This window comes from Elaeis guineensis, chromosome 1 (assembly GCF_000442705.2).
Source record: "Elaeis guineensis isolate ETL-2024a chromosome 1, EG11, whole genome shotgun sequence".
In the NCBI taxonomy this organism is placed as follows: domain Eukaryota; kingdom Viridiplantae; phylum Streptophyta; class Magnoliopsida; order Arecales; family Arecaceae; genus Elaeis; species Elaeis guineensis.
The window spans coordinates 172076651-172089971 of NC_025993.2; the positions used below are offsets into that span (position 1 = coordinate 172076651).

Genomic DNA, 13321 nt, shown 5'->3' on the forward strand with positions numbered 1-13321 from the left:
ATGTCACAACGAAGAATTGATGTCAATCTCTAGAAAATAAAGGCTATCATCAATATGAAGCATCCAAGCTTCAAGAAAGAGATACAACAGCTTAATGGAAGGATCGCCGCACTCAGCCAATTCATCTCAAGATTGGCAAAAAGATGTTTGCCCTTTTTTAAGATCCTGAGACAAGCAAACGACTTCTCATGGTTGGACGAGTGCTAACAGTCTTTCGAAGATCTGAAAAGATATCTGGCATCTCCATCATTACTTACAAAATCAAAAGTTGAAGAAACTTTATATCTCTATTTAACGACTTTGACAGAAGCAATTAGTTCGGTACTCGTTCAAGAGAATGAAAATCGAAATCGAATTCAACGATCTATTTACTACATTAGCAAGGTACTTCATAATATTGAAATAAGATATTCAAGGATGGAGAAGATGATTTACGCCCTGATCATATCAGCGCAGCGACTTCACCCATACTTTCAAGCACATTTCATTGTTGTCTTGACAGATCAGCTGTTGAAGATGATTTTATACCGACCTGATACTTTAGGATAAATAACAAAGTGGATAATAAAACTCAGTGAGTTTGATATAAAATATCGTCCACGTTCATCGATGAAGGCATAAGTTTTGACCGACTTTATCGTCGAGTGTACTATACCAGACAATAATCCTGAGGATGAATCTAATGACAAAATAAAATCAGTTGAAACTTTCAAGTCTGACTCCACATTGGTATGGATGCTACATATTGATGGAGCATCCAATGCACAAGACAATGGAGCTGGTCTCATCCTCACCAATTCTGAAAGGATTATAACCAAATATGTCCTTCGATTCAATTTTAAAGCTTCAAATAATCAAGCCGAATATGAAGCTCTCCTAGTCGGCTTGAAGATTACCAAAGAGATTGACATCGACAACCTGAAGGTCTTCATTGACTCGTAATTGATTATCGGATAAGTCAAGGGCGAATTTGAAGCTCAAGATTCCGCTATAATGAAGTATCTTTAGAAAGTAAAAGATCTTACATCAACTTTAAAATCTTTTGAGATCTCTCACATTCCAAGAACAGAAAATGTTCGAGCTGATCTTACATCATTTAACTCGCTAGGTCAGACATTCGTCGAATGCTTCGAACAGCCAAGCATTGATAAAGTCGAAAAAATGTTACAAGTCAATGATGGGCCAAATTGGATGGACCCGATCATCCATTACTTGACTGATGGAACTCTACCAACAGATCTTTCAGAAGCCAAACAACTCAGGTGGACGGTTTCGCAATATATTTTGATGAATAGCCAACTTTATAAAAGGTCATTTTTTTTTCTTACTAAAATATTTGAGACCAGCAGATGCTGACTATGCATTCAGAGAAGTTCATGAAGAGATCTGTGAAAATCACTTGGGAGATAAATCTCTGGCTTATAGTCTTACGACAAGGATATTATTGGCTCACCATGAAGAAAGATGCAGCTGAACTCATTCAAAGATATGAACCATGTCAGAAGTACGCAAATATACAGCATCAATCGATCAGTCAGCTGACATCAATTGTTGCACCATGGCCCTTCACATAATGGAGAATCGACATATTTGATCATTTCCCTCCGACATCTGATCAGAGAAAATTTATAGTGGTTGCCATTGATTACTTCACCAAATGGGTGGAAGCTGAACCTCTGACATAAATCACTAAAAGTAAAATGAAAAACTTTATTCAAAAGTCAATCATATGCAGATTCGATCTACCACACACCATCATCACTGACAATGGTCAATAATTCGACAATCAGAACTTCAAAGAATTCTGTGCGAAATATCACATTATGCACAAGCTCACGTCAGTCGGCCATCCATAATCTAACGGTGAGGTAGAAGTAACCAACCGAACAATCCTACATGATCTCAAAATCAGACTGAATAAAGCTAAAGGCCTCTGAGTGAAAGAACTATATCCGATCCAATGGACATATCGAATAACTCCTCGCATACTAACGGAAGAATCGTCATTCAATCTGACCTATGGAACAGAAGCAATGATCCCACTTGAGATTGAATTACCATCAGCAAAGGTGGAACAATACAATGAACCGAGCAATTTAGAATATCGGAGAGCTAATCCAGACTTACTTCCAGAAATCTGATAGCAAGCTCAGATTCGGATTACAACATATCGACAAAGAGTAGTCCGATATTATAATACAAAAGTTAAATAGAAGATCTTCCGTCCAGGAGATATGGTCCTAAGAAAGACAGAAGTCTCAAAACCTTTAGATCAAAAAAAATTATTTCTAAATTAGGAAGGATCTTACAGAATAACTGAGACACTTCGATCGGATGCATATCAGTTAGAAACTCTTGATGAAACAACTATTCTTCAGACTTGAAATATTGATAATTTGAAAATGTATTATCAATAAAGTTGTTCATATGTACAATGTTCAGAATGAAATATTGAATTTCAAAATTATGAAAGCTTCAACCAACTATAAAATGATAGTAGACCGATAAATAAACGATCAATTCTTATCGACTGTATCTCAATTTTTTACTGTAAAAATCGACACACTGACTATATTTAGATTTTTATCGTAAAAATCAATTTTAGTCGAATAACTATTTATACCGACTTAATTTTAACTAAGCAGAATATTATGTCGATTCAATCCCGACTGAATCAAAAACATACTCACTTAACTACGGTTGGTCGAAGGATATTCGGCTTACCATCGTTTATCAAATATTTAGACATATCGACTTGACTACGATTAGTCGAAGGATATTCGACTTATCACCATCTATCCAAATACCTAAAAGATAAAGTATGTCTATATATATTTGACTAACGGATAAATGCTACAACAGTTATTACTGAACATTTGATTCGCTGATTGGTATTCGGTTATCCGACTATGATTCTATGATATTAAAAGTACACAAAAAGAAGAGAGAATTTGTACTTTAAAAATTTTTCTTTTCATTCATTGAAGAAAAAGTTACAAAAATTGAACCAAAATCTAATTACAAAATTTAATTAAAAAAATAAAAATACTATATTGATCACCAGTCGTTTTCTTCGTCATCTTGCTCCGGCACAGCTTCGGTAGCTAGAGCAGGTCCTAGTGCAGTCGATGCATCATCTTTGACTGGCATGGTTCCCTGTTCAGCAGTTTCTTCTTCTGAGATAGGAGGAATGATGCTGCTCAAGTCCAAGTCCGGATATAATTTACCGACCGTATCTCGACCGTCCTCGTATCCAATGCAGTAGAAAATAAATTCGCCTTTGAAAATTTCTTTCTTGAATTCTTCTGCATTCCTGAAGTTCTCGACGGTCAGATTTAGGGCATCCCTCACCGACTCAGCTTCAGCTCTTGTAGAGGCCGACTTAATATCGATCAGTGCCAGCCTTTCCAGGATGGTCCGATGCCTTCTGCGTTTCGCTTCCAGCTCTTCAATACATCCATCCCTTTCTCTCCAGAGCCGATGGATAGAGTGCTTCTTACTCCTGATCCGAGATTCGAGAGATGTAATATTTTGATGAGCCAACTCAAGCTCGACTTTAGAAGACTGAAGGTTGGCAGTCAGACGGGAGATTTCTTCTTGAAGCTTTGCCTCCCGTTAGTTGCCGCCTGAAGTTGTTCGACGACAGCAGTCTTCTCAGCATTGGCAGCCATCACCTTATCCATCCAAGACTGACGAAAGTCGACGATCTTTCGATATCTGCTCTCCAAAGCATGCATATCGTGTGCCCACTGAAAAGAAAAGATAAGTCAAGTAAAAAAAAGAGGGAATGTCGAAAAATTATCCCAAGTATCATCGGATAGAAGGAAGAGAATATTTTGGCCACGTCCGACTCTTCGAGTTCTCTCTATCAGTTGGGAGAAGAGTAGCTTCAATGATTCACTTGGCTAATGCTGGATTGGCCAAAGCCGACTCACCTTCGGAGATCCTGATGTCGAAGAGCATGGAGAGGCCCACAGACGATCCATTATCGGTCGAAGTTGTTGGAGCCTTTCTCCAATCTCTAGTCGGCAGTCGCGCACTTGAGACCATCAAAAAATTAGTACTTGACTACGTTCGAGATCGTTCTGCTAGAGGAACAGCTGGTGCAGCCGCAGACTATTGAGGTTCGATCGCAATCGATCTGGCCTGAACCCCCGCTGATGGAGCCGTCGATGGTTCTGCCATAGTTCCTTCATCTCTCACCATCCCAGCTTCAGCAAATGGTGCCTCAGTCGGAAGAAGCATTGTCGGCACTGACAATGCTAAGACCGGCTCAGAAACTGTCTCCAACGGAATGTTGGATTCTCTCACCGGTACCGATGGAGTAGCGACCCGACTCTTTTTCGACGGTCGAAAAGGTCCAACTTCAGCTGCTGCTTCTTCTTGGCAGCATACAAGCAAATTGTCGGCAGTTGAAACTCAGACCCTTGTCTGTATAGCTACAATCAAAAAAAAAGATCAGTACAGAATTCAGAAACAAACAAAAAGAAAAAGCAAAATGACCAACTATGTTATATCTAAGGAAGTTATCAAACCAAGTCCGACATCATAGAGAGCTTGTTCGGTCATCAGCTCTCGTTGCGATGGAACTTTCATGTCTTTCAGTCAGATAAAATCTTTTCGATCATTGGCATCCACTAGATTGTTCTCATTGGGGTCAGTTCTTGGATCACCCCAGCACGAAGTAAAGCTCCAGGGAGAAGAAGAAGAGACAAAAAAAAAATTAGTTCTTCCATCCATGAATAGATAATGGAAGACTAGAGATAAAAGAAAGGCCTTTCCTCGGATTGAAGAACCACCAATCTTTGACCTTCGGATGAGGATGAAGAATAAAGAAAGATTGAAATAGAGAAGGATGAGATTCGGTCGGGATAAGTCGATATAACAAAGCAAAACTAATGATCAACCGGATGAAATTTGGAGCCAGCTGAGCAGGACAAAGACCATAGTAATCAAAAAGATTCCAGATGAATTCTGGAATCGAAAATTGAAGATCGGTCTGAAGGTCTTCGACATAAAATATGATCTGATTCGGAAGAAGAGAGTTCACCTGACCGTCTGGACCAGGAGCAGAAAGCTGATACTGCTCCGGGATACGATACTGTTTTCGAAGCCATTCAACATTGGGTCTGAAAAAGGAAGAAACTTCTATTTTCATATCCGAAAGAGAGTCGTCGGTCGAATTCTCCGACTGACTATCCCGAGAAGATGAAGCCTTCTTACTGGCCATCGAAAATGAAAAACTAGAAAAGAAAAAAAAATTCTAAGTGAAAAACCCTAAGAGAAGGAAGGAAAACTCGATCTGAAGCCAAAGATGGTGCGAAAGACAGAATCCAAAAAGCTTCTAGTATTGGAGCAGCAGAACCTTCTGTTGCAGAGAGGCAACAAATGCAAAAGTAAAGTCTGGATGAAAGCGACTTATATATATAGGACCCTTCAACGGTCTGGATGAAATCAGTTAAATTAGGATCTCTTCAGATGTCGACATATGACGACATCAAGACCGACCGTTGGTCGGATGGTTCGATGCACCTGCTTCCAAATTATACCACCTCACTGTTATCCGCATGAATGACACAGAGCCAATGGCATTTGGATACGTGGATAAGATCTATTAGTCAGAATCAAATCGTCTGGATTCTTCAGACATCGAATTATCTTTCCGAAATGACAGTCCAATGATGATTTTATAATTATCGAAATAATAAAATAGCTGGAGACTTCTCGTATTTCAAAAAATCATTAATGCCAGCATCTGAATCGAGGCTCGAAGCAGCACGTGACGTAACAACTTCCTTCGTCCAACGTGACAGACACGTGATAACATGCATATCAGGCCACCTTGAACTTGAGAGTGGAGGGTAACTGTTGGGACAATTCAACCGACCCTCGATTCCGACTATGGATCGGCTTCATAAATATAGCATGCCGACTGACAATCAGTTGACCGATCTACGGTCAGCTATTTTCAACTATCAACGGACAACCACAACAACTAAGTTAATATCCAATCAATGACTATTGGCATATCATAGTTATCGATCGATGCTTATTCGGATCTTCACGACTACCAACATATAGTCGGCTTATCTTCTCACGATCACATGATGTCGGAATATGCGAAATCTACATATCTAACCATTATGAACGGTTATCAACTACATATCACGATCATTAGTGGGCATAAATAGCCCATTAACTCTATGATTATGGTCCGATAATTTAGTGCCATAAAAAGTGAGACCATGTGTTTGACAGTTACATCTGAATCATCTATAAAGGGAAGGTAAATGAATAGCATTGGTAAGATAATTTTGGATGAAGATTCTGTCATTTCAAATATTCTTCATCTGTTGTTCACCACTTCCCACTGACTTAAGCATTGGAGGGTCCCTGTCGGACACAATTCTGATCAGTGTGGACTTCGTTTTGCAAGTGCTCTTCACCGACGACGGATGCAACAGGAGATTAGCCACAACAGAAAATTACATATGTTGTCCTCTTTTTTTTTTATTTTCAGAACATACTTTTTACCAATATATACTATATGGTTAGATGATATATACTAAACAAATTAGTTATCTAGCAAATCAAATATAAATAATTAGATAAATTAATATATTATTTTTAAAATATGATATTCATCGGTATATAATATACGATCAAATACTACACACTTAGCAAATTAGTCATCTAACAATCTAATATATATCTTCAAGTAAATTGATATATATTTTTAAAATATTATATTTGTCGATACATACTAAATGGCTAGATGATATGAGGCCATCGACTTCCCGATACATATTACAAATTTAATATATATCCAGTTAGCAGTGATTTAATATATATCTTTTGATAAATTGATACATAATTTTTAAAACATATTTTTTATCAGTATGTACTACATGGCTAAGTGATATATACTAAGCAAATTAAGTCATTTAGCAAACCAATATATATTTTAAGATGAGTCAATATATAATTTTTAAAATATGATGTTCATCAATATTGGTATATAGTGCATAGTTTCGTAGCCTTATCTAATATAAAAAATTATATGCATATCATTTTTGAGATTTCATGAAGTTTTAAGTGCAAAAGATTCTAGAAAAGAGTAAAAGATTTGGAGGAGAAAGAAACTCAAAAGAAAAATGAAGACTTAATAGGAGAGATGGCTTGATGAAGAAGAGGATGGGATTGGCTTGAAGACAAATATAGAGGATGCCGCACTTTTTTTTTTTTTTTTTTAAATCGTGAGACCAACAACTCTATTAGTAGAAGTATCGGACTTTTAGGTTTTTGTTTTAAGATGAACACTAGGAAAAATATCGCAAAATAAAAAACACACCCCCTATTTTCTTCTCCAATGCCCGCCCCATATGATTTTTATTCTGTCATATTCAAATTCACTTACTCTCTGAGAATAGAAAAACATGTAATTAAGTATTTCCATCAAAAATCAAAAATAAAACATCAATTTTATACTTATCAATGCTAATTGAGTTTTAAGACAAGCAATCTTCTATGGCACCAAAAGAATCAAATCGATCAGCCTAATTATGAGTCCAGCAATCGTTTTCTCCTAGTTACCTTGCTCATAAGAAATGCCATCATCCATCTTAATCAATAGCTACTATAGTAGCTAATTAAGTTGTTGGATCTGGTTATTACTTATTAGATGATTTGAAAATTGGAACTTTCGTGGGGACAGAGTAAATAGGCCGAGCAAGAAGGGAAAGTGGCAACGAAGGTTGGTGTTTTGGCTTTGTAGTGAAAGGCCAGTGATGGATTCGGAATAAAGAAGAAAAGAATTGGTTGAACTCGCTGCTGCCTTTACACACCACCCAACGACTCGAGAGACGCGTAGGGGGGAAGCGAGGAAAAAGCGGGCGGGCGTGCGCGTTATGGTGCCGTGGGACTGCGAATAATGATGCTGATGATTTCTTTCCTCTAGCTTTGTCTTTCGCCAACTTTAGTGAAACGTGAAAGTACGGAAAAAAATATAATACACATTATATCTATTAGATTTAAAATAAAAAAGAAAAAAGTACCGAGAAATGAGACAGTAAAGTTAAACAATTTGTTGGATGGGAAAGTTAATATAATAATAATATAGTTTTGAAAACTAGAAAAGTAATGATAAAAGCTAACCTTTTTTTTTATTATTTTTTATGAAGAGAAGGCATGAGGAAAGAAAGGCAGATTGGAAGTGAGGGGAGGGTGATGTGGTGTCGTTTTTTCAGGCAGCAAAAAGCAGAGATTCGTAGTCAATTGTGGGTCAGCTTTGAGTGACTGATTGATAAGGTTGTGAGAGACTAATAATTGGAAAAAAGGTTAATTAATTTAACAAATTAATAGGAGAGATTGAGAATTTTTCTCTCAGATTATATTTTCTTTAAAAGTAAAAGGAGTTAACTAGAAGTTTTTTTTTTTTTTGTACAGAAAAGCTTTAAAAAAAAAAAAAATTGATGGAAAATATAAAAATTTCTATATTTTTAAATATTAGAATGTTTGAACAGAACTATCGGGAAGGGTAAACAGGGAGGAGAAATGGGAGAAGGCCTGTTGTCTCATAAATAGCCAAACAGATATTCTAGCGATCTCTCTTTCCACAGCCATATTCCTTCTTCCCCCTCCTTTTCTCATTAGTTCACGCTCAAACCATCTCACCCCCACCCTCCTCTCTCTGTCATCCCTCTCCCCACAAACCCCCACCCAAGCTCTCCAAAACAAAGGAGGAAAAAAAAAAAAACAAAAGAAAAAACGCGCTTCTCGTTCTTCCTCCTGGTTTCACTGTTGTGGACACCCACTCGCCTCCCCTAGCTCCTCCTCTCTATTGCCTCCTCCTCAAATAATAGAAACAAAGAAAAGAAAACCCCCGCAAAATGAATGATGAATGAATCCTTCCATATCTTTCGCCACCTTTCTCTACAGCCTTAAAATCTAACATATATATATTTTTAGTTTTACTTCTTTGAAGAAGAATTAGAGAGAGAGAGAGAGAGATGAGGGCGGGGCTGGCAACGATCCAGCAGACGCTGACGACGGAGGCGGCGGCAGTGCTCAACCGGGCCATCGCGGAGGCGTCCCGGAGGCGACACGGCCAGACGACGCCGCTGCACGTGGCCGCCACCCTCCTGGCGACCCCTACCGGGCTCCTCCGCCAGGCCTGCGCCCGCTCCCATCCGCTCTCCTCCCACCCGCTCCAGTGCCGCGCCCTCGAGCTCTGCTTCTCCGTCGCCCTCGACCGCCTCCCAGCCTCATCCGGCGCCGATCCCGTTTCGGACCCGCCGCTCTCCAACGCCCTCATGGCCGCCCTCAAGCGCGCCCAGGCGCACCAGCGCCGCGGCTGCCCCGACCAGCAGCAGGCCCCTCTCCTCGCCGTCAAGGTCGAGCTCGAGCAGCTCGTCGTCTCCATCCTCGACGATCCCTCCGTCAGCCGCGTCATGCGTGAGGCCAGCTTCTCCAGCCCCGCCGTCAAGGCCGCCATCGAGCAGTCCCTCACCTCCCCCTCCCCTGTCGCCAATTCCCTCCCCTCCCCCACGGCTACCGCCGCCGGCTTTGGATTGAGTCCCGGCGCCCTCCCCCCTTCCCGGAACCTCTACGTCAGCCCCCGCCTCCAGCAGCAGCAGCAGCCACAGAGGAGGGAGGAGGTGAAGAAGGTGCTGGAGATACTGACAAGAACCAAGAAGCACAATCCCGTCCTCGTTGGGGACACCGACCCGGACGCCGTGAAGAGAGAGGTTCTGCTGATGATCGAAAGGCGGGAGCTTGGCAGCCATACCCTGCCAGCTCTTCTGTTGGCCCAAGTCATCACCTTGGAGAGGGAATTCTCCTCCTCGGATAGATCCCTGATCCCCTCCAAGATCAGGGAATTGGGTGGCTTGGTCGAAGCCCGGATCCAGGCTTCCGCCATTAATGGCGGGGGAGGAGTGATTCTTGATCTGGGGGACCTAAAATGGCTGGTGGAGAGCCCTGGTGGATACGGGCAGTCGGTCAGCTCAGGCCCAATTCAGCTGCAGCAGCGGCAGGTCGTTTCGGAGATGAGCCGAGAGGTGGTGGCGGAGATGGGGAGGCTTCTGCAGAGGTTTGGAGAAGGTGGCGGCAATGGCGGACGGGTGTGGGTTGTCGGGACGGCGACATGCGCCACATACCTGAGGTGCCAGGTCTACTTTCCCTCCATGGAGGTTGACTGGGACCTCCAGGCCGTGCCCGTTGCACCAAGATCGGTGCTTACCGGCTTGTTCCCGAGGTGTGAATTTCCTGCACTCGCTTCCTGTTTTGATCTTCTTCATTAGCCCTTAGTTCATTCATGGTTGTGGCTTTCATCTCTACTTTATTGCTGCTTGAAAATTACCGGGATTTTTGTCGAATGGATTCAGTTGCTAGCTGATGCTTTTGTTAGCTCAATCTCAAAGAAGGAACAAGAAATCCTACATCACAGAGGGAAAAGGAAAATCAAAACATATAGGGCCTTGCTTTAGTGTCCGGATTTTTTTTCTTTTTTCTTTTTTTTTTTTTTTGAGAAAAAAAAATAGAAAAATATAACTAGAAGCAGTGCAGGTCCTTCCAAATTTGGTTGTGGATATGAACCTAATAGTATTAGGAAACAATTTACTGTTCATTGGTCAATTATAGAATACAAATTTTTTAGACTACTTTTCTACACTGCTTCTTTTCCCCTGTTTTTTCACTCGTTTGAATCCAAGAGAAGCATGATGCTTACAAAGTTTAGTATATCTTTCAAATGCGACGTTTTAGGTTTGGGGGCAATGGAATTCTAAGCAGCTCAGTCGAGTCTCTCTCGCCATTGAAGGGTTTCCAGGCCATGAGCCCGGATAACATCCCACCATGTCGCCCTCCTGAGCGCACCAATTCCTCTCACCAAATAAGCCTCTGCAAACTTTGCACAGAGAACTACGAGCGTGAGCTCGCCAAGCTCGTATCCAGTGAGTTCGAGAAGTCGTCTTCTGAATCCAGACCAGAAAGCAGGCAGGCATTGCCTCATTGGTTGCAGCTTGGGACACCCAATTGCACGAAGACAATATCAGACCAGCCTCAGGTTTGCATGCGATGCGACACTCTAATCCATGTTCATGAATCCCATCTGTTAAAAGATTTCTAAAGCTTAGTTTTTTATCGACAGACCAAGGGGCAAGAGCTCAGGAAGCAGAGGAATGAAGAATTGCTGAATAAATGGCATGTGACATGCGTCCGCCTTCATCGGAACTCCCACCTGCTGGCCGCCACCACAGAGAGGCCTTTGGCTCCCACTTTTCCTTTGCTAAGCGCAAATACCCCTAGTGTTCGTCCCCAACAAACTTTCCAAACAAGATTAACGCTTTCTCCTCGAAGCATCGACCCCCTTCGGATGAGCAGCGATCCCGACCTTCAGCTAAACTCATCGTCAGAGCGCCCTATGAGCCCACCCGGTAGCCCGGTGAGGACCGACCTAGTTCTCGGGCAGTCGAAGGCTCTCAGTAACTCCTTGGAGGTAACTCGTAGAGAGCGTGTCAAAGACTTTCCAGGGTGCATGAAGGATCTGATCTCCGACCAACCAAGAGATAAAATAGGCGGCAATTCCGACACCAATTCTCTCAAGAGGCTCTTCAAGGGCCTGATGGAGTGTATTGAATGGCAGCCTGAGGCGGCCTCTTCGGTCGCCGGTACTGTGATGCAGTGCAGGTCCGGTAATGGGAAACGGCGTGGCCTTGGACCCAAGGCGGATACATGGCTACTGTTTCTCGGCCCTGACAAGGTTGGGAAGAGGAAGATGGCTTATGCCCTGTCTGAGCTAGTATTTGACACGAGACCAATCACCATCCATCTCGGTAGCCCACGAACCGAAGGCGATGATGGAGAATCCAACATGAACCTCCGAGGTAAGACGGCGCTGGACCGGCTCGCCGAAGCCATCAAGCGGAATCCATTTGCCGTCTTTGTGCTAGAGGACATCGACGATGCTGACACACTGGCACGGGGAACCATCAAGAAAGCAATAGAAAGAGGTCGGCTCCCGGACTCCTACGGCCGGGAGGTCAGTTTGGGTGGTGGCATCTTTCTCCTCACCTCCAATTGGTTGCCTGAAGAACTCAAGAGCTCGCAGGATTTCCTTCTCCGGTGCGAGGAGAAGATATTGGACTCGGTAAATTCAGGGTGGCAGCTGGAGTTCTCCATAGGGGGGAAGACCGGAAAGCGTCGAGCGGATTGGTTACTGAACTATGAAGGGAACACCAAAGCGAGGAAAGACTCCGCTGGACTTGGCCTATCGCTCGACTTGAATTTGGGTGTTGCCACTGATGACGACGCTTGTGAGGGCTCCCGGAATTCCAGTGACCTCACGGTGGAGCATGAGAACGAGGCAGAACGTTTTGCTGTCAGGTGTTCGACACCATCAAATGCGGCAGAGCTGATGGAATTGGTCGACAATGCCATCATGTTCAAGCCTGTTGACTTCAGCCCGATGAGGAGGAGGATCTCAGAATCCATCTCCAAAAAATTCAGGGAGATCATGGGCGACGGGCGATCCATACAGGTCGATGAAGACGCACTCGATCAATTGGTCGGCGGAGTTTGGCTCACCGGAGCCACCGCTGCCGCATTTGAGGCGTGGGCAGAGAGGGTGTTGGTTCCCAGCATTCAACAAATGAAGAACAGTTCGAAGAACGGAGCTACGGTGAGGTTATCATCAGTGAAGACTGGTGTTCGAGTGCAAAGGTGTAATGCTGCCGGGGATCTGCTGCCGAGCTCAGTGATGATCCATGGAGAGGGGTTGTAGAGGGCATGATTGAGCTATAAAGTTTGCAAGGGAGCGGTTTGTAAATATATGAGGAGAATAGGTTTGGAGGGGGAAATTTAAGTCATATAGTTTAGAATTAGGATATAGATTGGAGGAAGCTTATTTTTATGTGTATTATTTATTTTAAACATCACTGGTCCAATATTATAGTGATTGGTCTGTGGGATGGGTAATAATAAAATGGCACGACTTTTAACTCTTCCTGTCTCTTATGCACATTGGATACAGAGGGATCCTGCTGTCTGCAATGTAGGTATTTAGGTGGATGTAACGAGACTAATCCTGGTGCAAGATCCCATGTCGGGTTTTTGGATTATTTTAAGGACATGTCTCTCTCTTCATGGTACTTGGATTAGGACCTGAATGGTGGGTAAGGAAAATTTTGATTGATTGGATGGTTGGGAGCTATCAATCACGAAAGCTGCTGTCATGTGGCCTAAACAGTATTAATAGGTGACATCCTAACCAAGTGGATCCTGTTCCTGTGGATTGCTTAACAGAACCTTGGAGGTAATTATT

The 13321-nt window shown here is 42.4% G+C and overlaps 1 protein-coding gene across 1 annotated transcript; it reads left to right on the forward strand.

Annotated features, from left to right (window-relative positions):
- The first annotated feature begins 8827 nt into the window (after window positions 1–8827).
- Window positions 8828–13000, forward strand: LOC105039591 (protein SUPPRESSOR OF MAX2 1-like). The gene is made up of 3 exons (XM_010915786.4): window positions 8828–10255; window positions 10765–11065; window positions 11150–13000. The coding sequence occupies exons 1-3, from the start codon at window positions 9009–9011 to the stop codon at window positions 12779–12781; spliced, it is 3180 nt and encodes a 1059-aa protein (XP_010914088.4). The 5' UTR covers window positions 8828–9008; the 3' UTR covers window positions 12782–13000.
- Window positions 13001–13321: the final 321 nt, after the last annotated feature.

Bases quoted from the DNA above. Each gene is read 5' to 3' on its own strand.
- LOC105039591 (XM_010915786.4), top strand. From the start codon at position 9,009: ATGAGGGCGGGGCTGGCAACGATCCAGCAGACGCTGACGACGGAGGCG. The intron at 10,256-10,764 runs GTGTGAATTTCC...GCGACGTTTTAG, and splicing joins CTTACCGGCTTGTTCCCGAG to GTTTGGGGGCAATGGAATTC. The intron at 11,066-11,149 runs GTTTGCATGCGA...TTTTATCGACAG, and splicing joins CAATATCAGACCAGCCTCAG to ACCAAGGGGCAAGAGCTCAG.